We start from the raw sequence: 24,971 nt of genomic DNA, 5'->3' as shown, positions 1-24,971 counted from the left end.
ATGTCCTTGTACGGGAGTTTTCTGTCAGACGAGCAGTTCCTCTGCTCGATATGCCTCGATATGTTCACCAACCCCTCGTCCACTCCATGCGGCCACAGCTTCTGCATGGCCTGCATCAGCAAATACTGGGACGGATCGAAGGTCTGCAACTTGGGCTTCTTTTTTTTTTTTGCCTTTATCTTTGTCAAACTTTGTTTCCTCCTTATGTGTTGTTTCTATATATTTTTTTTTTCCTTATGGCCACAAAAGGTTTAATTTAAAGTTAACTTTATATTCAGAATCCTCTCAAATCAAAGAAATTATCAACACAAAAAAGGCGACTCCAACCAAAGACAATGCTCTAAATGAAGTAATACACACAAGGGGGGAGCCCTACACCCGGCGTATCTAAACAGAAAACAGACTAAGGGAAACTGATTACCCTAATCAGTGAAACTAAAGCTACACCCCAGTCTCTTAACACACGCTTCAGAACTGAGACGGCCACACAACAACAAAAAGCACACCGGCAAGCTGTGACTTTACTTCGGCCGCCACGCCCGAGGAGCTTTATAGTGCTGGCTCCCGCTGGGTCGCTGTGATTGGTGGATACAGGCTGGACCACACCCATCGGTATAGGCTGGCAGGGCTGAAGAAGTGGGCCACGCCCCCTTCAGCTGGAGCCACTCAGGTAGAGGCGGTGACGTCCTGCAATTTGCCTACAAAACATCCACAGAGCAGACTAGAGCGACTCAAGGAGGGGGGGGGGGGGGGGGGGCTAGCACTGTAAATCACACTGCATAGCAATTGAAAAATTCAAATCATGCACTGCGTTATCGGCACTTCTTTGTTAGCGCAAAGTGTCTGCATTGATTGGCGTGATGTGTGATCACTTTTCGTAGATTACAAGTCTCAATCACGGGAAAGGATTCCTTTTGTTTCTTTGTTTTTTTTTACGACCTCCCTTCTTCTCCTGCCATCGTGCCTCTCTCAGACTTGCCAGTGTCCTCTGTGCAAGAAGACTTTCCAGAAACGACCAGACCTCCAGATCAACAGGACGCTTCGAGAGATCACCGACCAGTTCAGAACAATGAGAGGGAGTGGAGGACAGGCGAAGGACAAGAAATGTGGAAGAGGAGTCGGAGGAGAGGGAGTCCTACCGGAAAATCTATTTGATGAATTGAAAAAGAAGCTCCCTCGAACTTCAAAGATGCCGGTGAGGGTCCCCGGCGAGGCTCAAGGTAAAGTGAAATTAAGGTGCAACCTTAAGAAGAGCATGGTAGACCACCAGCTGGTTGATGAGATGATTCATATCTTGAGAACAACTGCTTGCTGGAAATACTATCAGCTTCCTTGATTTCTCTGTCATCTCAAGCATCTTCGGAATCCGGAGGTGTGCCGATACCGACATCGATTTCAAGAATCACGGCACCTCTCGCGTCTTCTGTACCAGATGGAAGTCCAATTCATTCTCTGAAAGACAACTCGAGACTTCCTTTACCCCCGCCGTCTTTTTCCCCGCCACCGGGCGGACGGAGAAGGTTCACTGTGAGCGGCGCCGGAAGCAGCAAAAGCCTCCCGATCTGTGACATCCACCGGAGAGGAATAGTGGTACTTTACTTTAACCTGCAGCCTCTTTTTTTTTTTTTTTTTTAATGAATGTCAGTTTAATGCTTTTGTCATAAAGTATTTCTATTCACAGATGAGGGTTTTACACTGCAACCACTGTCCCTCACTGATTTCAGATATACTGTAGGACTGACCAAGCATGCATCTGTCCTGATTGCGAGACAGAGAACCACCAGCATCACGACACAGTGACAATCAAAGATGAATGGATGGAGAAAAAGGTAGGAAAACAGGACGGGGGGGAAATAGAGATATGCTTTTAAATCCCCGACAGCCCGTCATAACTCCGAGTCATGGTTAAACGAGTGTATCGTTATGTGAGGACCGCTTGAGGGCGTTTTTCTCCACTAATGTTCTAAGAGGAAGAGCAGCGTGTTTGACACCGTTAGAAGATTCTCAGGTTCTGATTATTCTAATTGGTGAGATAGGTCGGGGTGTCATCAGCATAACAGCAACAGCGGATGGCATGTGTTACGATGATGAGTGCGTCAAATGTTGAAACCTGCGTGGAGCTTGCAGTGCAGACGGCAAGGATAACCTACAGACAATAAGAGTGAAAGGGGGGGCCCAGAAATGTTGAGTCTTCTTTACTCAACAAAGGAGATTCACCAGCGTCTGATTAACGCCTGTATTTTCTTTTTCCATCAGGCATGAGATCTAACACCCAGCCACAAAGTTATTGTCAATAAGACAAATTCAATTCATGCATTGCTCCCAAGCATTAAAACCAACAATAATTCAGAAGTGGTTTGTTTTTTTATATATGTTTCTGTGCAGGCCCAGCTAGGTGAGGCGGAACAGGCGATCCAGGACATGATCAGAGAAAGAATTAAGAAGATGGAGGAGATCAGATCGTCCTTTGTTGAACTCGAGGTAGGACGCATGCATGAACAAACCTGTAAATACCAGAGCTGGTGTGGCCAAACCGGTAAGTTCACTTGCCATTCATTCATCAGCTTTGAATGAGGAAGCGTGCTCTCAACAACAAAAATGAACCGGCGTCTCTAAAGTCTTAACATTCTACTCAAACCCCCCCCCCCCCCCAGTTGGCGGTGGAGCGAGAGACAGCGGGCAGCGTTTCTCTCTTCTCTGCCCTGATGTCTGCTGTTGAGCGCTCCCAAGTCGACTTGATGGAGATGATGGCGATGACGCACAAGGCGGCCGAACACCAAGCTGACGCCATGATACGACAGCTGGAGCTGGACGTGAAGGAACTGCGCAGGAGAGAAAGCGCTCTGGAGGAGCTCGCCAAATCAGACGACCACATGCACTGCGTCAAGGTCAGGCGGAGGCGGAGGCGCGTGTCGTGTGAATATATGTGCTGTCGGTTGGGTTACTTATTCCCACACGCCTTCCAGACGTTCCCCAACATCTGCAGCCCACCACCCATCAAAGACTGGACCGGGGTGATGGTGAACTCGGACCTGGGCACGGGGACCATCTACATCTCCCTGGCAGCTCAGGTGGAAAGGTTCCGCGAAGAGCTGAAAAATATCGCAGAAACAGGTCAGAAGTCAAATCAATTCTCAGATTTGGGTGAAATGTTCCTTTAAGTCCCCGACACATGAAGGATTAAAATGCCGCCATTTTACTATAAACCGTCAACGAAGCGTCTTAGTCTTGACTTTCCCACATCGCGTATGAATTTAATTCGTTAAAACTTCAGCGCTCAACACGTCTGTTTTTTTCCCCCCCCCTCCAGGTTTTCCCGCCCCTGCAGTGGAACCGACTCCAGTTCGAACGCAGCCCAGTGAGTGTCCACCAGAATAAAGATCGATGCGAAACAGAAGTCAGCGAAGGCCGTTCATATTCGTGACCATTCCGCCTTAATGTCAGGAATTCTTCCACTGCAGCCTTAACAAGCACGATGCTTTGTTTCTCTGCAGGGATGAAGAGAGTGCAGGATTATGCAGGTGTGTGAAAACTCCATTATCATTTCGAGACAGACACGTGAGGAGATGCTGCATGGGCTCCACTGAGCCCCCCCTATGTTCCCTTCTTCACAGTGGATGTGAGGCTTGACTCCAACACGGCCCACCCCAGGCTGATTATCTCAGAAGACATGAAGAGTGTGAGATGCCTGATTGGGGCGGGGGATTGGATGATAATTCTGTCTGATAATGTGTTTTCATAAATCTAACGGGCGGTTTTCCTGTTGCAGGTGTGGTGCGGCGAGCGCCACCAGCTGCTTCCGGACAACGTGGAGAGGTTTGACCGAGTCGTGTGCGTCCTGGGGAAGCAGATGATCTCCTCTGGGAGGCATTACTGGGAGGTAGGAGGAGCGCTCCCTGTCCCTGTGTGGATTATTGTACAGAGCATGATCATTAACGTGTTATTGTTTCAACACTTCCTGTTACAGGTGGAAGTGGGCGGGAAGACAGACTGGGATCTGGGCGTGGCCAAACAGTCAATAAACAGGAAGGGGAAGATTGACATTAATCCAAGCAATGGCTACTGGTTCCTTAGTTTAAGAGACAAGTGAGTAATCAGTTTATTTAAACTGGATAGATAGTTTCATTTCAATCTCGACGGTTTTTGGGTGTTTGTTGATTTGCTGTGAAAAGTTTATTTAAAATAAAATAAAATAAATTAGTATAAAATGCGATGCTTTTTTTTTTAGAGGAATTCACTCTAATCAGGCCAACTGTGGAGATGAGGATTCTTTTTCCAACATTCTAACAAAAGACACAGTTTTCTCATGACATCAAAGTTAATTATTCAGTCTAGATCTACTCTGACTTTATTAATCAGGGTCAAGCAGCCACTTTGCAATAATCTATAAAACAAACAATAATAAAACATTGCCTCACTTAGTGCGTAGTTAATATACATTTCTCGTGAGGACTCATAAATGCATATTTATGTTTATTTATATGATGTATGTCTGCTTTCATATCATATCAACTACACCAGAGGACATATTAGTCTTTGTATAAGAAACAAGCGCAAATCGTTCACAGCGCTCTCTGCCGCCACCAAGTGGCCGAAAGTAAACTTGAATCATTTCAGCAATTTCCATAATTCATTTCCAGGATAATAAGAATAAGAAATTGTGAATTGTAATTTTCCATTCTTTGAATATTTCTCCTCTTCTCCTACCATCAGGAACAAATACGCCTTTCGCTCTGATCCCTCCACAGACGTCCAACTGGACCTCCGGCCACATAAGATCGGGATATTTGTGGACTTCGAGAATGGACAGGTGCATTGTCAGAAATGGAGTTTAAATAGCTTGACTTCTCATTTGACTGAGTTCTGTTTATTTGGCAGGTATCTTTCTACAACGTTGATGCCAAACTCCACATCTACACTTTCAACAACCCTTTCGGTGAATGCATCTACCCGTTCTTCAGCCCCTGCACTAATAAATCTGGGAAGAACGACGGGCCGCTGATACTCACGGCAGTAAACATGTCAGACTGACAAACAGTTGTTGTTTGTTGCTTCTTCTCTTCTTATTTTACTCACTCGTGCACTGAGATGAAATTTTATTTCTAAAGCGCCAGATCATAACAGAAAGTCATCTCAAGGCGCTTTACAGGAGTAGCAGAGAAAGACAGAACCCGACTTGACCCGCAAGAGCAAGCACTTTGGAGACGGAGGCAAGGAAAAACTTCCCTTTAACAGGTAGAAACCTTGGACAGAACCTAAGGCTCATAGTGGGCAGCCGTCTGTCTTGACAGGTTGGGTTGAGAAGGAGAGGGAGAGAAAGAGAGTCAAGGACAGGTAGGAGAGTCAAAAACAAAGAGAGGGCGAGAGAGAGTGATAGAGAGACAGAGAACAGGAGCAGACAAAAACATAATGTAAGATATAGGCTGCTGAGCAAGCCACTGACTAAGGAGGTGCTATATAGAACTATAAATGCTAACGCTAGCGGTGGGGACAGAGTTGACAGTCACAGGCCCAGGTTCTGCAGCGCCGCGGACAGAAGGACCTGCAGACTGAGACAGAAAGAGGGACAAACAGAGGGAGAGAGAGCACAAGACTACAGGGGAGAGAGAGGGATTACTGACATATATTTATAAAATGAATAACCAGATGGAGAGCGAGGAGCTCAGCGTGCCATAGGAGGTTACGCCACCAGTGTTGGCCTATGACAGCATATTGATTATTGTATTGATTAACTATAAGCTCTGTTAAAAAAGGAAAATCTTGGCGAAAGAATTCCTCCTCATTGTGTCCATGTAAATATTCATCGCGGCTTCATGAAACGTTCTTTTTCCAGACGTTTCGCACGCGAGACATTTACATTGTAAATAATTTAATCCTTTTATTAAAACATTTTATGACACGTCTGCGTTTTTATTCTTGAACCGACTGTGGTCACGAAGCAAACACTGAGAGGAACGGTCAGAATCTCCCCCCACATTTAGATTAAAAAATCTGGAACACATTCTTGATGCTTGCTTCGTCCTACCAACCATTTAAACCTCAATCAATACATTTGCTTCATCTACTCCAGACATGGCTAAAATAAACCTGGATGAACTGCAGTTTTCTGCTACTTGATTCTGAAAATACTGAAACAAAATATCTCAGAATCACACTCGTGTTCAAACTACGATGGATGGCATCACGTTGGCCTCCTGCCAAATCAATAAATGATCATGATCGGGATCAATAAAGTATTCCGAAATTGCCTTTAAGAAAATAAATAAATTGGTTTAAGACAATCTGAATATATCTTTTAATTTAAGTCCGCCAGCATTCTCCTTCCCCGATCTGTTTCTTGTCTCCAAGGTTACTGAACTACGAGTTATTATTATCAGTAATCATCATTATTACTAATCATTATCGTTATCGATGTGGTGATCTCTGTTATTATAGCTGCAGGTTGGTTTAAACTTTGTGCCGGTGCACCGCTGACGCACAATAACACGCAAGACCAGACCTTTCAAGAAACTCCAGCTTCATTTGGAATCATTCACACACGAAAATCTCTGGTGGCACAAAATTATAAAATACAATTAAAGCAACATAAAATCACACTGATGTCACATTTAACATTAAAACAAAGCGATCAGTCAAAGTGTAATTAGCATCACACAAAATCACTTATTGCCAAACGTGTATAATCAATAAATAAGAGCAGATTAAAGTGACTGGAACTCCCAACGACCGGGTCAATTGGATAACCTGTCAACCTCATAGCAAGCAGCAGCTACAGGCTAATACTCATCAACACTCCCACATAGCTCTGGTGCAGCAATGGGACAATCACAAAGCTCTCTTAATACTGTCGTTGTCGTGGAAACACCGGCTGCACCTCTATTCCATCCAACTATTTCTTTAAAGCCATGACTTTTTTTTCTGTCTTTTGTTACAGGCAGGAGTACAAACGACTAAAACATAGAAAAGCCTCCACTTTGGTTTGAATTGCTTCGTCTTTAAATAAAATATTAAGGCAGTTGAAACATTTAAAAGGTATCATTACTCAGATAACGACTCCAGTGCTCGTTTTCTGTCTGGGTTTAGGGTTAGCTTTTATAAAAGGACATGAAAGTTCATCTATTAAAAACAACGACGATTAATTTTCCAGTTTCTCATCTGTTGACAAAAAAACAACCCGACTGGTCGCTGACTTTCAAACGTCAGAAGTGTCCCGAGTTCACTTAAGATTCTGTTGTAGTTTTCGCAGCATTTCATTCTGACTTGATCCATCTCATATTTTTGATAGTTTACCTTGATTCTGTGAGATTATAATTATGCTACCAGCTAATATTGTCGGACTTTTAAAAGCACATTTGAATCCTTTTCTTATTATTTGTGTGTGTAAACTGAACCAGCGCTGAATCCAGGTTAGACGCCGCCACCCTGCGTCATCTGAGACTTTGCTTTCTGCTTTTGCAGGAGAATATGTTCGGCAAACTCCCTCGTGGCCCCCCGTCCCCCGACGCTGTGGCAGGTGTACTTTGCAGCGTTAATGGCCACCACCGGAGCGTCTCCGGGCACCGCGCTCAGGCCCGCCACGTTCAGGCATTTCACATCGGGTTCGTCGTTACCTGAGAGAGAGAGAGAGAGAGAGAGAGAGTGGGAGAGAGACGTAGGAGGAAAAGAGAGGAAAGACAATAAATAAACAATAAACAAAGCCTGCAGAATGGGATGAGGATTCATCTTTGACGCCCGCCCCCTGAGGTTTGAGTGAATGTGATTGGCTGCTTGCTGTGAGAATTGATCTGACTACAGGCTATTAGAAATACATTTTACATCTTAATCTGTCCTTTGACTACGGAGAATAGCTTGAACCCCTAATCTAGAGGGAGTTCCTTATTTCCAACAAAAACATTTCTTTACTATATTCAGTCGTAGGCTAAATTTGAAGTTAAACATGGTCAAGGTTTAACCCTGCCTTAATCAACCAATGAAACCATGGTGGGCGGGGTCAACGGCAACCACTGGGCCTCCTTTTTTTCTTTTTTTTTTTACACTCCACACCTCTAGGTGGCAGTAGATTGAATTTAAACGATACCGTAGAAAGAACTGGGTGTTAAAATGGACGCATCGACACAATACTGCTGATCGGAACTATTGATCCCATCCCTATAGAGATACTTAACCCATGTACGCCACATCCTTCCATCGCAGATGCTTCTCCGTCACCATCGAGTCCAGAACTTCCAGCGGCTCCTCTCCCACCTGGACCACCTGGCAGCCCGTCCTTTTGCCCAGTTTTTCAGCCAGCGACTGGGCCACCGGGTCCTCGCTGGAGGTTACCAGGACGACCTGTCAGAGCAACACACGGAGAGGTCAGCGTGCGCAGCCGTGACCTTACGAGCTAATTCGCCGCCGCCGCGTTCCAAGCTCCGCCCCCCCCACCACACCTCCACGTCTTCTCTCCGCAGCATGCGGATGCCTGTGGTGTCTCTGGTGTTGATGGACAGCATCTCCCCCCCAGACGCCGACAGGAAGATCCGGCCTTCCGTTAAACATCCGGAAACTTTACAGAACAGTAAGCGAACCACCTCCGGCGTCGCCCGACCGAAGTAGCCGTACCTGGGGAGGAAGAAATGCGACACCTTCATGCAAAGATATAAAAAAAAAAAAAAAACATGCAAATCAAAAGATTTAGACTAACAAATCAGCAAAGTGCGCTGAACTCGGCTTGCTGGTTTTCTTAGGAGAGACTAAGCATAGACAGACCCTGAGGTAGAATCCCCCCCCCCCTTCTTCCTCACCTGAGAACCCTCTGTTCCGCCACAGGCCAGTCGATGTCCACGTCTATGTCCACGCTGTACTCCGGCAGCATCTCATAGTACGCCACCTTACCGCCCTGGAAACGGCAGCAGGTGAAACGGTCACAACGACCATTACGCAATCCGGAAACGCACTCGAGCCGCATTTCAGCGGCGACCAAAAAAATAAAATAAAAATAAAAAAGTGACGCAGACTCGCTTCTCGTTTACCTGCAGGAGTCCCTCACTCATGATCAGCTCTCTGGTGGTGAAGTAAAGCGAGCCGTTCTCGCACAGCTCTCCGTCCCAGTCCTGGCGCCGCGGCCGCTTGGTTGGGTCCAGATTGAACGGCTTGGTCAGCCCGCCGGCTAGGAGGACGAAGGGGGGGGGAAAAGCACGGAACGCCTCCAATAAACAGCGTTTTGTCGAGGCCGTGCTGAACGAAACATAAACCAACTGCTTCAAATGGCAGCGAAAGGTCAACGCTAAGGTCATTTAGGACAGCGCTATAAAAAAAAAAAAAAAGATTGCTGTGCTATAAAGCGGAAAGCACGATCCAGCTAGCACCTGTCTAAAGCTAAATGCTAACCTGTTTGCAAAGGCAATGCCAGCATGCTCATATTTAGCGCGTTAGCACGCCGGCACTTCCTGCCGGGCTGAGCTGAGGCTGATGGGAATTCGTTCTGCAGGTAACGAGTAATAAACCAGGACCAGATTTTATGGCGATCCATAAAGTGCGTGCCAAAGGTCCAGGGTGTGGCTACGACCGAAAAAGGGTCAATAAGAGACTGACGAAGCCGTGCAAATGCTAAAAGGAACAGACTCACATCCCGCCTTGACCTCCTGCCAGCGGAACTGGTGCCTCCTGACCACGGAGAAGACCGAATCGAAGCCCTGCAGCGTGATCATCTCCAGAGCCTCCCTCACGTGGAACGGATGGAGGCAGGGCGCCGTGGCCTGGATGTTGCACACCACCTCCACCTCTACAAAAAAAAAAAACAAAAAAAAAAACAACAGCAACCGATGCGGCTTCAGCTCAATCAGGACAAAACGGGTATCCGGAAGGTGCGTCCGGGCGAACCTGGGTTGGACCGGACGAACTCTTGGATGGTTTCCAGTGACGTAGACGAGTCTTTAGAGACTTCGGGGCTCCTGCGGTGAACTTTGGCACCCCAGCTTTTTGCCACCCTCTCGATTTCGTCGTGATCTGTCGATACCCACACGCTGGGGAAGCAGGAGAGCGCTGTCGTTTTTATTTACACTTAAAAAGCATTTATTTGAGCCGTTTTGTTTGTGCGCGATGGCAATAAAATGTGTTTTAAGACCATATTTAGTTATTTTTCTTCATTTATTTAAAATATATATATATCAACACTGTGTTTACCGTGTTAGAAGTTTAAAATATATATATATATATAATAAATGTGTTTCCCTTCGCCCACGCACGGATTTATTGCTTATTTTTTACGTAAATACAGCAGATGTGGCGCGATGACGTCACGATATCTCAGGCTTTTTACTCTCTCCGTTAACGGCGCTTATTATCCGTCTACCTGTCGAAGGCGTCGGAGTCCGTCGCGGCCCGCAGCGCCCATCCCAGGAGAGGAACTCCGGCGAGCATTTTGACGTTTTTCAGAGGAATCCCTTTGCTTCCTCCTCTGGCCAGAATCAGGGCAGCGACGTGTCTCTTTTTCCTGCCCGCCTTGACCTGCTTCGAGTCGGGCAGAGGTCCGCCCCGCTGCCCGTTAGCACCGGGGAGACTTCTTTTCCTGGAAGCCATGACGGACTTGATCAGTTCTGCGGTTTGCTAAAAGCGAACGGAGCACCGGGGAGACTTCTTTTCCTGGAAGCCATGACGGACTTGATCAGTTCTGCGGTTTGCTAAAAGCGAACGGAGGAAATATGACTTTAATATAGCCTCAAAAATGAAGGTTTTTATTCTCTGCGCAAAAAGATGCCCTGAACTGACCGGACGGGACAGGATAGCGGATATTTCTTCTGCTTCTTCTTCTTCTGCGCTGTAAATCTGGGCGTTACGTTTAGGATTGACGCTCGTTACCGCCACCTGCTGTCTGTCAGCGGGACATGCATGGCTACTTTAAGTAGTCATTGGTTGTATTTTATATATAAAATAAAGGTAAAATATTCAGATTTAATTAGAGCAATAGTGAAATCTGCAGTTCCCGTCGTTAGCATCCTTAAGCTTATTGTTTTGATTTTGTTTGTTTGTTTATATATCAAATTAAAAATGCTCTACCATCATTCTTTATTTCCAGCAAGACTGGGTGTGAGCTGTTTTCAGAGTAAAACAAATTCCTCTGCAACCACAGCTGAAGTTAATCACTGTAAGGGACATTGCAAAAGATTTAGTGGTTAATGAGTCAGATATTTAGGCCTCGGGAGAAGACAAACACGGCTAATATTATTATAATGTCTACAAACGTAACGCATTTCCTGGATAACTAAATGTAAAACTGTTTTACAATGATTTTGACAAACTAATGTCGCTGTTTTCAAATGTTTCTGTTTCCCCCTAGTGGCCAAATATATTCAGTGCAGCTTTACAAAACGTTATTAATTTATGAAAACGGGGAAATTCTTTGCTCACTCAAATTATTCAAAACACATGTAGGCCAGAAATACACACACACACACACACACACACACACACACACAAAGGGTCTGTAGGCATGCAATATGGAGAAAAGATGATGTATTGGGCAGGCATGTGGACGCCCCGAGAGCAGTCTGTAGTACAGTCTCTTGCTCAAGGGCACGCCAGCAGTGCTCAGGAGGCAAACTGACAATTAAGTGTGTCAAATCTTGAAAAGTGCCCCCCCGCACAACACACACACACACACACACACACACACCGAAGCACCAGACAGACTGGTTCTGCTTTGAACCTGTTGACATTTGCTTTTGAATGAGACCATCTTTAGGCATTTCTTTTTAAACTGACAAATAGCTGATAACTTAAATGTGACATCAAGAGGCCTTTGACAGGCAGAAAAGGTAATAAAAATAAAAAATAACAGTAAGGATAAGGAGAATGAAGTGAAAACTAGGTTGTTGATCAGGTTCGACTGGTGTGGAGTTCAGTCTGCTCTCCTGATTCCTGCTGTCACACATTTTCATCTCGACTTTAACTGAAGTCTAAGTGAAGGCTGAGGAAAGAGATTTGAGATTTGCGAGGATCTCACCTCATCGCCGCAAACTCTCTGGTTGCTGCACGGACAATAAACGTCTTAAATTTCTATAATCTTTTAAATCAAAAATGTCACCTCTCCCTCTTCTCTGCCAGATGTCACGAATCAAACAAGGCTGATGGGAATCTGCGATTCGTCGTGCTAAAAATAGAAACTTCTGGGGATGAGTTCACATTGGGCGAGAGCAGAGCTGGTTCTGGTGCATTTTTTCTTTCCACATTGTCAGAGAGGAGACATCGTGGATCTGGTGCCACGTTTGAACTTAGAGGGCTCGCAAATGCGAGAAATCGAATCAAGCTATACCAACTGAACTGAGATCAGATTGCAGCTGAAAACGGTTTCGCCGTCAGACTAGTTGTTTAGTTAGGGACACACGTTAAAGACTCTAAAATATCAAACGGGTTCATCTCGTTGAAATGATTCAAGAATAAAACATTACGGTCCTTTAATGTGTGCATTTAAGTGATTCGGTGTTTTCATTACTGAAATAGATTTTTAAAAAAATTAGAAGTTTGAATAAAATACAAAAATGTCAAAATTGTATCCGAGTAAATGAACTTAGTTCCTTTTCACCGCTGCACCAGTTTCAGCTGGAACAAAGAGCCTTAAATCCGACGTGACATGGAGACTAACTGGATCACTGGCAGTTAAAAATAAGCTTTACATGATCTGTGACAAAAGAAAAGAGGGTGGCTGCTCTGTCTGAACTCCTCCAACAGCCCGGGCAGCATACCATTCATTCATTCATTCACTCATTCATCCCGCACCACTCCTCTCATCACGCAAACTTCCCTTCTTACCTGCCCTACATCGCCGTCCGCTGCTGGTGTTTGTGTGTGTGTATTCGAGAGGCCATAATTTGTTTGTCTGCACATGCAAATGGAAAAAAAAAATTTGCAAATCAAGGAGCAGAGGAGCTTAGAGAGGGAGGTCACGAGGGAGCAGGCGAAACAAACAGGAGGATGAACAGCCGTGGCTGTGAATCACTGCAACACGGTTCAGACGTGTTTACCGAACATCAGCATATTCCTGCGCTACTTGAACGCAGCATTATCATAGGTAAACTCTTCTACCCTCAAGATAAGGCGTCCGTCACAATATGGATGTTTTTTTTTTTACGCATCTGCGTCTTCGAAACGCCGGCCGCGGCGAACACTTTTATGCCAAAAAAGACATTTGAAAGATTTAAAGAGGACATTTTCCAGTCGAGGTGGCGACGGCAAAAGTGTTTGATGTCAAAGTCCATTCCTCTTTCCTTGACCAGATGCTATTGGTGCCTGAAGCGTCATAAATATCGCAGGCTGTGAACAAAGACTGGCACGTTGAAGCGAGGTGCAAAGATCACGTGGATGCAAACCGAAACATACGTCGATGCACTTAAAGCCAAAACTCCCAGTCTGTATAACTCTAATGGGTCCAGATCCAGGGGCGGATTCAGGACTTTCTGTGCTGTGAGCATCGATCGAGGCACCGCCGAACTCCGGTTTGGATCTGGGGTGGGTCATCAGGACGAATTTGTGCTTTCACAACGTTTCACAGACACGGCTTCAGTAGTTTCTGTGTAATAATTGAGAAGCTGTCTAAAGAAATAAAATTAAAAAAAAAAGAAAAAAAGTTGTGAACGGAACTGGACGATGTGTTTGAGTACGACAAATTCAGAATACTGATTCACTACTGTGAAACAAACTGTCGCCGATCCTAAAGGGGATTAAAAAGAGAGGAAACAAACTTGAGATTCGCAGACAGTCAGTCTGTCAGTCTGGCTGTCTGTCAGTCTGGCTCCAACAAACTACGGAGGCCTGCAGGGAACGTTTTTGAACAGAAGCCCAAGACCTAAAATCTGTCACCTTAATTCTTTGATATTTAAGCATTTACGTTAAAATCTGACCTCTAAGTCGATCCCATAAATGTTTAACCACAACTTAATTAAATGATTTAAATAATCACAGATATATGCGAGTTTGATTCTGAAAAACATCGGAGTTTTTGTGGAAAACAGATTGGACTATTTTCTTAATCAGTAAATTCCATCATTTTCTCCAGAAAAATGGTTTCAGGATCGTTATCCATCATTTGTCTTAACATTCAGTCTCCTTCATGATGAAATTCAACGTGTTTCAGATATACTTGCACTACTTTTACACACCACCCATATTTTAGAATAAAAATGTAATCAGCTGCTTTCCCTTTTGTAGATTTTGTGCTACACTTTCCACGCAGGATTTTTATGGCAGCAATAAGATTTCCAAATAATCATAAATACAATTAAAACAATCCAAAGAACAAACTTCCTGTTTGGTTTTCACGCTGGGAAATGAGTCACGACTGGAAAAATGGCCACTGTGGTCAGTAAAGTGATTATTTGTAGTCTTCATCGTGAAGTTCTCCTTCGGGTTTCTGCATATTTACAGGCCTTCAATGTCATAAAGAGTGTAAATGACCTGCACAGACCTGCACAGAAACCCATTTTATCCTGTGAGCTCCACTGAAAGGAGTCAAACAATGAAGAAACGACATTATAGACAACCGAACCATAAAGAAAGTCTAAAAAAAGAAAAGAAAGAAACAGGAGTATTAAGAGAATACCAACCAGACTAGTTGATCTCTGATCTCCAAGGTAATTTATCATGAATTAGATTCATGGGCTGCAGATTAATTCACGATAAATTCACCTGGTAGATTAAATTACGTGGCTCAGAGATCAACTAGTTTGGCTGGTATTCTCTTAATACTCCTGTTTTGGACCGGGAGGGTTAAACTATCACGTAAACATGAAGAAGGCGCAGGAGTGTTGTCTATACTTTACTTTATTTGGGGGGGGGGGGGGGGGGGGGTTAAAATAACGCACAATGCGTGTGTCAGTGTTGTACAACTGCACAACACAACTCTTCCTCTTGCCATTCGCACCTTAAAGCGGAATGGAGGTGGAGAAAGAGGGAGCAGAGAGAGAGAGAGAGAGAGAGAGAGAGAGGAGGGGTAAACCGGTCCGGCAGGTATACCGGAGGCCTCGCCCGGGCTCTCCCAGCTTGTTGTCACCGTTATTTCTGGCGCGCATGCGCGCTGCAGCTGGTTTCCTGCTTTTCAAACAGGAGTACCTGCGCTGCTGCTTTTTTTTTTTTTTTGGACCCACCTCTGTCGACAAAGCGATCAGGATACAATCTGCCTTTTCTCCGCTCAGCCCGCTCTCTCTCCCTCTCTCTCTCGCTCTTCCTCTATCTCTCTCTCTCACACGCTCCCGTTATTTCAGGCTGCCGGAGGAGGACAAGTCGACGTTTACCTGTCCCCGGGTTTACGCACACCTGATCGGACTCACCTGTCCCCCCACCCCAACCCCCGGAGAGTTCAGCTGGCCTCTCTCTTTCTTTCTCGCTCCAGAGCTGGAAGTGAAAAAAGGCGTGCGAGGAGAACGAAGAAGGTGCGGAGAGGAAGAGGAGACGAGGGGACGGACACCTTCCATTTTTTTTTTTTTTCGTCCTCCGGTGTTCCTGCGTCGGGAGCTGGACTCACGTCGTGAGACGCGATCTTTGCCGACCCCCCCTGATTAAGGACCGGGGATCAATTGAACATGCCGAGGGCCTTTCTGGTGAAGAAGGCGAACGTTTCGCCGGGGAAGCGGAACTGGAGCGAACTCCCCGATCACAAACGAGGGGACGTTTACATCCCAGGTGAGCCCCGGCTCCTCCACGCTGCGTAACGACGTCGCGCTCCTCGTTCGTGTGGCTGTTTTTTTTTTGTTTTTTTAAACAAAAGACCGGAGCAAACTTTACGCGGTGCTTTTTGGGTGCTTTTTATTTATTTATTTTTTACGCACGCGTTACGCGTTTCGTGCCGCTCCCGTGTGTGTGGGGGTGGTGGTGGGGGTGGGGGGGTGCGCGCAAACACCGGCTCGGTGTGGGAGGTTGTAACGGACGGCGGCTCCCGCGGGGGCCACCGAATAACGGGAAACACAAAGACGGTGCAGTTCCCGCATAGCAGGATGAAGTTGCGCATTTGTTTGCGTGTTCCGGACCGGCTCGACATTTATTTAACGCAGCTTGCGTGACATTCCAAAGCGCTCTATTTAGTTTATTTTATATATATTTGTTCTCGCTGCTTCCCATTCGACGACCTTCGACCCCGGATTGCTGCGCTCTTCACCGGAGAGGCCTGTTGTTCGGCCTCGCCGTTGTGGTTTGGATCCTTTTAAATCGAACCATTATTAGATTATCTCAAATTATTCGAGGGATTATTTGCTATAATATGGATTAGGCATTCCCCCCCCCCTCTCCTTAAATTCCATGTCTCGTTTCTTCAAGAAATACTCAAAGATTATAACTTCTAATTCTGCTGCAGGATGTCCCTCGTTCACATTAAATACGGGACATTAATTCTTTTTTCAATCACATGCATGCTTCAACAAGACCTGACATTCCCCCCCCCCCCAAAAAAATTTCTGCGGGTTATTTTGCGCTTTAGCATTTCTTTACATTTAAAGCAGTGCGCCTCTTCCCCGTCTACTCCTCCTCCTCCTCCTCTTCGTGAGAACAATCCCCTTTGTTGCCATCGGCAGAGTTTTTATTGTAAGACCACTTCAGTATCAGATAACGAGTAACGGACTACACCCTAACCCCCCCCCCCCCCCCCCCCTCCACACGCCCTCCCCCTCCTCGATTCTCTTTTCCTCCAAATCTCATCACCGTTAACTTTTAATTATTGACTCTGCGAACCGGATCCTTTTTGAATGAAAAAAAAACAAAAAACACCTCCCTTTTAATTTAAGGGACTTTTAAGCAGCCGTATAATTAATAACAATGAACGGAGCACGCGCGTAATTTGTGGGTTTGTCTTTAGCAGACGCGGAACGTTTTAAAAAGAACCTCGATGAGATTTTGTCTGGAGTCAATGTGTCGCCGTTGTGTCCCAAATAACACGAGAATCACATGTCGATTAATTAATGTCTCATTTGTCCACGAAACGTTTGTCGGAAGATTGTTTTTTTTTTGGGGGGGGGGGGGGCTGTACGGGAGTGCGTAATTACGCAGAGTCAACACTCCTCTCCAAACCCTGCAACGGTCTCAGCAACAGTTTTAAGGTATGTGCCGTTACTTGACGTACCTGCCTGACGTGTGTCACAGTGTGTGAGGAGGAACACGCACACACACACACACACACACACGCCCACGGGGGAGGACTGGTAATTGCCCCACAGCCAGTTACTTGAAATAATAGGCGCTAGTTTCGACTGTGTCTTGTGACTGCGTGAGTGTCAGCCTAGGTGTGTGTGTGTGTTTGTGTGCGTGTGTGTCGAAGTTTATTCCAAATCCACAAACATGTGCCTGGGCCTGTTTCTCGTCCATCATCCATGCATCTCGATGTCTCTTTCGAGTTTATCGCTCACCGGTTTGTGACATTTGAATCCGAATGTTTCTTATATGAATGCAATAAGAGCACACGTTTCAAGGAAAAGAAAAGAAAAGACATAGATTTTAATTATTAAACCGCTTTATTGATGCGGAGAGGTCTAGATTTGTAGATTGCCCTTTTGAATGAGCGTGTCATGTCAGTGGAATAAAGGAAGGAAGGAAAGAAAGATATTGGAGCATAATCAAATTAATATGGCCATAAACAAATCTGATTAAACAGCTTGACCCCTCATTAAAGAGAATAATAGTGTTTTATTTATTATGTATCATGATATTTATTATTTATCATGGTATGAAAGAATATGTGACATTATATTTGTATAAAAATTAGATATACATAAAAAAAAGGTTGCCTTTTCCATCTATAAATCCTAAAACTTGAGAAAGTGCTATTAAATTCTTAACTTTCCAAATATATTTTACTCAATGCATCACCAACACTGCATTTTAAGATGGATCTTTATTGTATCTTCATAAAGTTTTAGGAATACGGCTAAAAGACATGTCGAACCTCCAAACTGAGTTGTTGTTTTTTTAACAGGAATAGTTCAGCACTTTTGGGAAATCTAAACTCGCCCTGTCAGATGAGAGAATCGGCAGATGACGTCTCGTTCTGTGTGTTAAACGGGAGGCTCAGAGGCGGTTATATAGCTCACTGGAAACAGGAGAGACTGGCTCTGCCCGAACTGGTGAAAAGGTTATATCATGTTTGTAGATTATGTTTCCAGTTGTGTCATTTTGTCTGTTGGCTCGTTTTGTTTCTTGGAGGGATTTGGCTACAACAGCTGGATAGGTTTCCACCTGATGGGATGATCATTCCTGGGCCAGGAAAGACCTTCTTGAAATTTTAGTGTAGATTCAGATACAGCAATGGAGCCCAATTATGTGTACTATATGTGTACTATTATGTCCTCGCAGGGATAATAGATTGCATTGAAAATATCTTTCTACATTTACATTATTACATTATTCTGTCTGTCCCCCCCCCCCCCATATTTCTTTCTTGGGGGGAAAAAATATATGTAAAAATTACAAAATTGGAGGAGGGATAGTTTTGGATTTTCTTTTCTTTTTTTTCTTCCAGATTAATTTTCTATTTTATTGTTCATTTGTCCCCCTTTTTTCTTGGTTAAAAAAAAAAAGCCAGTGAAGGTGGAGAACAGACCATGCAAAATAAACAGACATTTTTAGGATTGTCAAGCTGTTTGTCTCTTGAGGTTTATGCTTTAGTCTCGTTCCAGTTTTAGCTGTAAAAAAAAAAAAAAAAAAAAAAAGCAAGACTTTGAAAAACGTAATTTACCCCGAGGCTGCCTGGAGACGGATCTCCCTTCCTGCAAGGCTTTCTGCTGAGCTGTTCAACTGAAGGAGCCGCTGACTGTCTCGCATCATATTTACCACACAAACATGGGACGGGTGTCAATTTCTCATCTGACCAATAAAGCCAGAATCAAACTATTCCAGGATTAAAGTCAGCCCGCCTCATAAACCAGATTATTTCCTTGTAATGATCTCATTATGTCAGTGACGCATACTGAAGTTTTTTCTTTTGCTTGGCGTTTATTCTAAGGCTCTCTGCAAAGTTAATGTGTATTGGATGGAGGAAATGTAACGGACCCGACTGACAGCCTACTGCTGCAGACCTTAACGCCTTTAGCAAACACACGCAGTCTCACACCCAGTGTTTGAGAAAGTTATCTACAGTCCCGATTGTTGACTCTGTCACAAAGCTGAGCGGCGTGCAAATGGATAGGAAGGAAATATGAAAGAGAACAGAGATGAATTTAGAACAACACAACCAGTATGTTAACCCCCCCCCATCTCCCCCCATCTCCCCCCCCAACCCACAACCAAGCACACATTCTTCATTCATTGGTGAGGGCGAAGGAGGGGTGAGAACAAACAATGCAAGATGAGATTAAATGACCAGCGAGCAGCCGTCACCACGGAAACCACCACCACCACGAGTCGGGGCATCGGTAAAAGGAATAACTGATGACGATTTAAAGCCATTAAATCAATCAGAAAACACAAATTCGGTTTCATTGACTGAGCATCGTTTTGATGCTGTCACTGGTCTGAAATCTGAACTGGCTAAAAAAAAAAGTTTTAAAAGGATCATTAACGGATGCACGACGTCTCTAAGTCCTTCGCACGGGTCGTATTCGTTGGACCGTTTAGTCTCCACTTCAGCAGGAAATAGTCTGGAGCAGAAGCTGAAACCAGAATGTCCGCCGATGAACACTCTTTGTCTAGCTTGCCCCGATCCTCCCTAACTCCAACCGCAAAGTCTTCTGGCAATCAGTTCATTGGATTAACGTGAAATGTTGGGAAATCTTCTTTTCGTTCGAGAAGGCCAAAGAGGCCGGATCCGCCTCTTTTATCCGCATCTTCACAAATTTATTAAAAGTCTGTGGGACTTTATTAAGTCTTCGCTTTGACAGCGGGAATAAACAAGCCTGGACAGGGAGCGACTCGAGACTAGTGGAATGCTCCCACAGCACCAGTTTGAAACGTCCCACAGCTAAAGATGCTAACTGGGTTACACGTGTCGGCGTCGCGGTATTGGTGAGACGACGGCAAAGACTCGGTCCTTCAGTTAGCATGGAGGAAGAGGAGGAGGAGGAGGAGGAGACAGTCAGCAGGATGACATCAAGGATTTGTGCATCATGGATCATCGATCAGTCGTTGATCTTCATAGTAAGATCAAGCACAAGCTTGTTGTTGTTGTTGTTATTGATTTATTTGTATTCAATCGAGCCTTTATACCTTTTATGAATTATATGAAATCTCTTTTGAGGGAGTCTTTCAAATGATCGCACGCGAGTTTATTTTCATTTGTGGAAATCGTGTTTTTTTTTTGTAATAAGAGGAAACGTTGAGAAAGCTGACAGTTAAAGAAAGTGGAGGAAAGAATTCCTGGATCCCGATTGTGATGAGTTCTTTTCCCCGTTTCACCTGTTTGCAGTTTCCTTTTTCTTTTTCTTGTGGTAATCCTGCTAACAAAGAGCCGACCGGTGAAAGCCTGGCCTCCTTGGTACGGCGGCTGCTGAGGCCTCGGAGGACGCAAGGATTCGAATGTCGTACCGTTAACTCTCCTGCTGCCGATCGCTCCTTCTACCTTTTTTTCTTCCAGCTCACTGCAGGGGGGGGGGGGGGGCTTCATTTGCATTTTACATTTGTGTTTTATCTGATGGAGGCTCGCTGGAGGCAAACGAGTCGTATAGTCCTCTCCCAGCTTGCTCACACCTGTCTTTGGACTGCCTTGCCGTGCAACACAGAAGCACACCTGCATGTTGGAGGCTTGCGTGTCTCCGTGGGCCTGTTCGTACACACACACACAAACACACACACAGACACAGAGAGACACACAAAGACAGGCGTCCACTCCTTGTGGAGGCGGATTGTTTGAGGAAGGTACAGAGCCGGAGCTTCAAGACTGTCTGGTCAGACAAGTCTGACTGCAATGGCAGTGTGCTACCCGTCGGTGTGTGTGTGTGTGTGCGTGAAAAAGGAGTCATACTAAACAATAGGCCAAACATGTACACGCCCACGCCTGTTTGCTAATTGAGAGATTGTGCAAACATGGCGCTGTTTCAGCCTGGCAGCCTATTGAGCGGCTTTATCTCCCGATGCTCTCGTCCTCCATCTCGTTCGCTGCAACACGCGCAAATCGGACACGCGCCGTACACCGAGAGGCGCCGTGTGCGTCTTGCACGGACCAGTGGACCATGCACGCAGAGTAGAGTGATCAACTATGTGATTGAAGTGGATTTAAAGGAGCAGTCCGGCTATTTGGATTCCACTCCGTTGTGAGGCTGAGGAGAATAAAAAGACAAACAAAGCAAAAACAAACAAAAAGCAGACGATGCCGAACTAGAGCCTGCATTTTCCGGTTATCCAGCGTGTTGAACTTTAATGCGACCTGCTATTAAGGAATGCTTGGGATATGATAACAACATAAACATATACTGTATATTTCTCCTTCCAGTCTCCGTCTTCCCTCCATCCGTCCTGATGATGGGAGCTGAAGCCGGCCCCGCCGAGCCGACTCCGCTCTGCCTCACCAAACAGTCTGTGTCCGAGACGCTGACCCACCCGGAGCTGCCCTCCAGCACGACGCTGGGTCGGCCGCCGAGCCCGCCTCCCTCACTTCCCTCGGCGGAGGAGAAATCTGACGTCAGGAGGAGGTCTCAGGCTAGCCCCAAGTACTACCGATCCAAAATGAAGGTGCAGAAGTAAACACTCTCCTGCCTTGGGCTGTTTGTTCTGCATCTGAGATAAACGCCGTCTTAATTCCAGAATAGAATTAAACAATATTTTTTATTTTTTTCCACTCCGCCCTCCACAGGTAACTACAGGTGAGTTACTTCCTGCTGCTTCTCCTCTGCCGGCCAATCCCACCACGCGCTCCTCGACGCCTCCCGCCTCCGTGAAGCCGCTCGCCCTGACGGCAGTGTCTGTGGAGGCGGTTGCCATGGTAACCAGATCAACTGGTCAAAGTCAGAGTTCATCCACTGCGACGGCTGGGACATTAGTTTGCCAGGTACCAGATCTTGGTTCAAATCGAAATTTAGACACTTTCTTTTCATATTCTGGAATAATACATAGATATTAGGGGGGGGGGGGGTCCAAATAAAAATATGGAGCCTCCAGATTTAGATTTAAAAAAAAAAAAAAAAACTAATGAAACAGGCCTGGACAAAAATAATTATGGCGCCCTTTAGAAAAGATTGAAACACATTTTGGCAAAGTACATCAGCTCTGTGTTCACAGATGCAAAAAAATGAGTCATACCGAGAAAAGAACACTGTCCTGAGCGTGAAACGTGGAGGAGGGTCGGTTTACGTTCTGGGGCTGCTGCTGTGCTGCATCTGGCACAGGGTGTCTCGAACCCGTGCAAGGCACAGCGAAATCTCAAGACTTATCAATGCATTCTGGGCAGGAAAATGGTCACGGGTCTTCAAACAGGATAACCACCCAAAACACACAGCTAAAAAGCATCGGTGGAAACGTACCGTCTGGAAAGAGGCATCCTTCATCCTTCAAGCCCCTCAGACAACTGGCGCAGTTTGCTTATGAGGAGTGGACCACCTTTTTTTTTTTGTCCAGGCTTGTTTCATTAATGTTTTTTTTTTTATTCTTTTGAACGTCAATGTCTGATTTTCTTTTCATTAAGGGCAACCAACAATTTTGTCCACGTGTGTATCCCTATGATATCTGGATGTATGTGATGACAGTGTGTGTGTGTGTGTGTGTGTGTCTTGTCGGCCCATTTAGATTTGCCAGAAGACCTTCCATCACCAGCGGATGCTAAACAGACACGTCAAATGTCACAGCGAGACCAAGCGGCACCTGTGCAGCTTCTGCGGCAAAGGCTTCAACGACACCTTTGACCTCAAGAGACACGTACGCACACACACAGGTAGCTAATTCGCGTTCACATGCACCTGCTTAAGCACACGGGAGGGGGGGGGACACGACGGAAGCATGTGACACGTTTCCGGGCTTTCCCGCAGGGGTCCGTCCTTACAAGTGCAGCCTCTGCGAGAAGGCCTTCACCCAGCGCTGCTCCCTGGAGTCCCACATGAAGAAGATCCACAGCGTCACCCAGAAGTACGCCTACAAGGAGCGGCGCAACAAGCTGTACGTCTGCGAGGAGTGCGGCCACACGTCGGGAAACCAGGAGGAGCTGCTGAAACACCTCCACTCGCTCCACCCCGACAGCCACCTGTTGAAGGGGAAAGCTGCGAAGAGAGTGGGAGGAGGAGGAGGAGGGTCAAGTGGAGCGTCGATGCCAAATTCTCCTCAAGGACCTGATAGCGACGACACCAACGAGTCAGAGGAGAAGTAGGAGAAATGCGCCGCAGGGAGGATGAACGGCGACTGATGAGTGTCTGGAATGATGGCGGAGCAGGCAGACTTAATGTATATATATGCATTGTGTGTGTGTGTGTGTGTGAGTGAGTGTGGATTTGGGAATCTGTATATAAATGTCATTAATATATGGTTTTTAGGGATCGAAATGTGGATAAGCACATTATCATGTCTGTCAGTGCCGATATTTATATTTCTATTGCATGTGTTATACCTGTGGGCCTTTCTGTGAAAAAAGATGCAGTGTATTCATTAAAGGGAGTAATATATGACACGAGAACTGTTATTTTTTTCATCAACATTATTTATTTGACTTTCACTCTGCAGATAAATGTGTTTCAAAAGGTCTATTTCGCTTCATATTTCAGTGTCTAAAGTTTAAAAGCCGATAGCTGAGCTATGAATAGAGTACCGGTAGTTGGTTAATTTGATCAGGTTTTAATCTGTAGTCGCTGGTTTGCTGTGTATAAAGCCTGGAAAGCGGAGGAACCAGCCAGTCTGACCTTATTCCAACATAACATAACCCTTTCAGCATCTCTAAAGCCAACAAAACGAAGCATGTTTGCATGAAATTAGTGGGATAATGACACTTTGCAGATCTGTATATTTGTCACACTATATTCAGGCCTTGTCAGCATCATCTGACCAAGAAATCTTATTGTCATTTTTTTTTTTTTGGGGGGGGGGGTTGTGTTCCACGGACAAAAATCTTTTTTCGAACTTAATTGAAAATGGAGATGACTTTGTGTCTTGGTGTTGGTTTAGTGATGCCAAAAGTAAATTTGAGAAACCAAAGCCCATCTGGCCTCTCTCTCTCTCTCTCTCTCTCTCTCAATGTCTCTGCCTTTTTGCACAAGTTGAGACGACTGTAATTGTTCTCTGACTGTCATGAGTTCTGGCTCGACTTGTTCTGGCATATTTGTCACAGATGAGGCAGCTGTGTAAAAGTCCACACTAACTAATTAAATGTGTGTAGGCTATGTGCGTAAAAAAAGACACCATCTTTCCGATGGTAAATTCCGTTTCTTTTTATTTATTTTTACCCATTTATTTGCATTGGCTTATAAAAAAATGGGCTAAACTAAAATCCATATGCGAGGTAAGTTGAGATACGTTTAGTCTGTCACTGATATATAATGGCAAGCTAACCAACTTCATCAAATCAACACTGTCTGAGACTGACTTCCTTTAACCAGTTTTATATTTCACGTTTTTAAAATGAAATCAGTTAAATAATGCATTATTATATAATTGTGTAATTAATCTCAGATTAAATAAAACAAAATATCAATTAAGGGACGATGGGAATTCTTGGTATATTTTGAGGACAACTTTAACTTTAACTTAAAAAAAAAACGACAAATGGGTGAAACTTGAGTATCCGGCGACTTGTTGGTGCATTTGGTGTATCTCTTTTTTTTGTGCCTCAGTTTCATTACAATGCAAAAAAAAAATACATTTGCGTTCGACTTGCATGGAGACCGGGATTTTCCTATGCAACTTCTCTCTGCTGCTGTCTGAGTTGCAGACAGAGCGGTGGTTTAGGAGGGTGAGGTTGGATTCTTGGTCTCTTGTCAGGTCTTGTTGGAGGATTCCAACAGACTCCCTTCAGCCCGAGGACATGGGTGGAAGTAGATTCAGGGAACAAACAAATAACGGTCTTCAGAGTTAACTGACACTGAGAGAAACCACTATCGGATCATTTC

At 45.0% G+C, this 24,971-nt stretch overlaps 3 protein-coding genes across 3 annotated transcripts; 2 read left to right on the top strand and 1 right to left on the bottom strand.

Moving 5' to 3' along the window:
* Positions 1-5,804, top strand: LOC137911320 (E3 ubiquitin-protein ligase TRIM68). Its single transcript, XM_068755678.1, has 14 exons — positions 1-141; positions 974-1,220; positions 1,355-1,590; positions 1,725-1,829; positions 2,386-2,481; positions 2,655-2,888; positions 2,967-3,114; positions 3,311-3,358; positions 3,495-3,521; positions 3,615-3,679; positions 3,770-3,880; positions 3,968-4,086; positions 4,714-4,810; positions 4,879-5,804. Exons 1-14 carry the CDS (start codon positions 1-3, stop codon positions 5,029-5,031), a joined length of 1,827 nt encoding a protein of 608 aa, XP_068611779.1. The 3' UTR covers positions 5,032-5,804.
* Positions 5,805-6,516: 712 nt separating this feature from the next.
* cmasa (cytidine monophosphate N-acetylneuraminic acid synthetase a) lies at positions 6,517-10,572 on the bottom strand. The gene is made up of 8 exons (XM_068755817.1): positions 10,334-10,572; positions 9,862-10,004; positions 9,608-9,763; positions 9,012-9,148; positions 8,784-8,878; positions 8,430-8,601; positions 8,166-8,331; positions 6,517-7,610 (listed from the first exon to the last, which is right to left on the bottom strand). Exons 1-8 carry the CDS (start codon positions 10,558-10,560, stop codon positions 7,408-7,410), a joined length of 1,299 nt encoding a protein of 432 aa, XP_068611918.1. The 5' UTR covers positions 10,561-10,572; the 3' UTR covers positions 6,517-7,407.
* A 4,951-nt stretch (positions 10,573-15,523) lies between these two features.
* Positions 15,524-23,519, top strand: ovol1a (ovo-like zinc finger 1a). The gene is made up of 5 exons (XM_068755952.1): positions 15,524-15,654; positions 21,380-21,618; positions 21,740-21,934; positions 22,669-22,813; positions 22,908-23,519. The coding sequence occupies exons 1-5, from the start codon at positions 15,555-15,557 to the stop codon at positions 23,240-23,242; spliced, it is 1,014 nt and encodes a 337-aa protein (XP_068612053.1). The 5' UTR covers positions 15,524-15,554; the 3' UTR covers positions 23,243-23,519.
* The last annotated feature ends 1,452 nt before the right edge of the window (positions 23,520-24,971 follow it).

Source organism: Brachionichthys hirsutus, chromosome 23 (assembly GCF_040956055.1).
Source record: "Brachionichthys hirsutus isolate HB-005 chromosome 23, CSIRO-AGI_Bhir_v1, whole genome shotgun sequence".
In the NCBI taxonomy this organism is placed as follows: domain Eukaryota; kingdom Metazoa; phylum Chordata; class Actinopteri; order Lophiiformes; family Brachionichthyidae; genus Brachionichthys; species Brachionichthys hirsutus.
This window is presented reverse-complemented; position numbering and strand designations above follow the sequence as displayed.

Bases quoted from the DNA above. Each gene is read 5' to 3' on its own strand.
- LOC137911320 (XM_068755678.1), top strand. From the start codon at position 1: ATGTCCTTGTACGGGAGTTTTCTGTCAGACGAGCAGTTCCTCTGCTCG. The intron at 1,221-1,354 runs GTAAAGTGAAAT...TGTCATCTCAAG, and splicing joins GGTCCCCGGCGAGGCTCAAG to CATCTTCGGAATCCGGAGGT. The intron at 3,359-3,494 runs GTGAGTGTCCAC...GTTTCTCTGCAG, and splicing joins TCCAGTTCGAACGCAGCCCA to GGATGAAGAGAGTGCAGGAT.
- cmasa (XM_068755817.1), bottom strand. From the start codon at position 10,560: ATGGCTTCCAGGAAAAGAAGTCTCCCCGGTGCTAACGGGCAGCGGGGC. The intron at 8,879-9,011 runs GTAAACGAGAAG...TGCCGTTTCCAG, and splicing joins TGAGTGAGGGACTCCTGCAG to GGCGGTAAGGTGGCGTACTA. The intron at 8,602-8,783 runs GTGAGGAAGAAG...CTTCCTCCCCAG, and splicing joins GCGGAACAGAGGGTTCTCAG to GTACGGCTACTTCGGTCGGG.
- ovol1a (XM_068755952.1), top strand. From the start codon at position 15,555: ATGCCGAGGGCCTTTCTGGTGAAGAAGGCGAACGTTTCGCCGGGGAAG. The intron at 15,655-21,379 runs GTGAGCCCCGGC...TTCTCCTTCCAG, and splicing joins AGGGGACGTTTACATCCCAG to TCTCCGTCTTCCCTCCATCC. The intron at 22,814-22,907 runs GTAGCTAATTCG...GCTTTCCCGCAG, and splicing joins ACACGTACGCACACACACAG to GGGTCCGTCCTTACAAGTGC.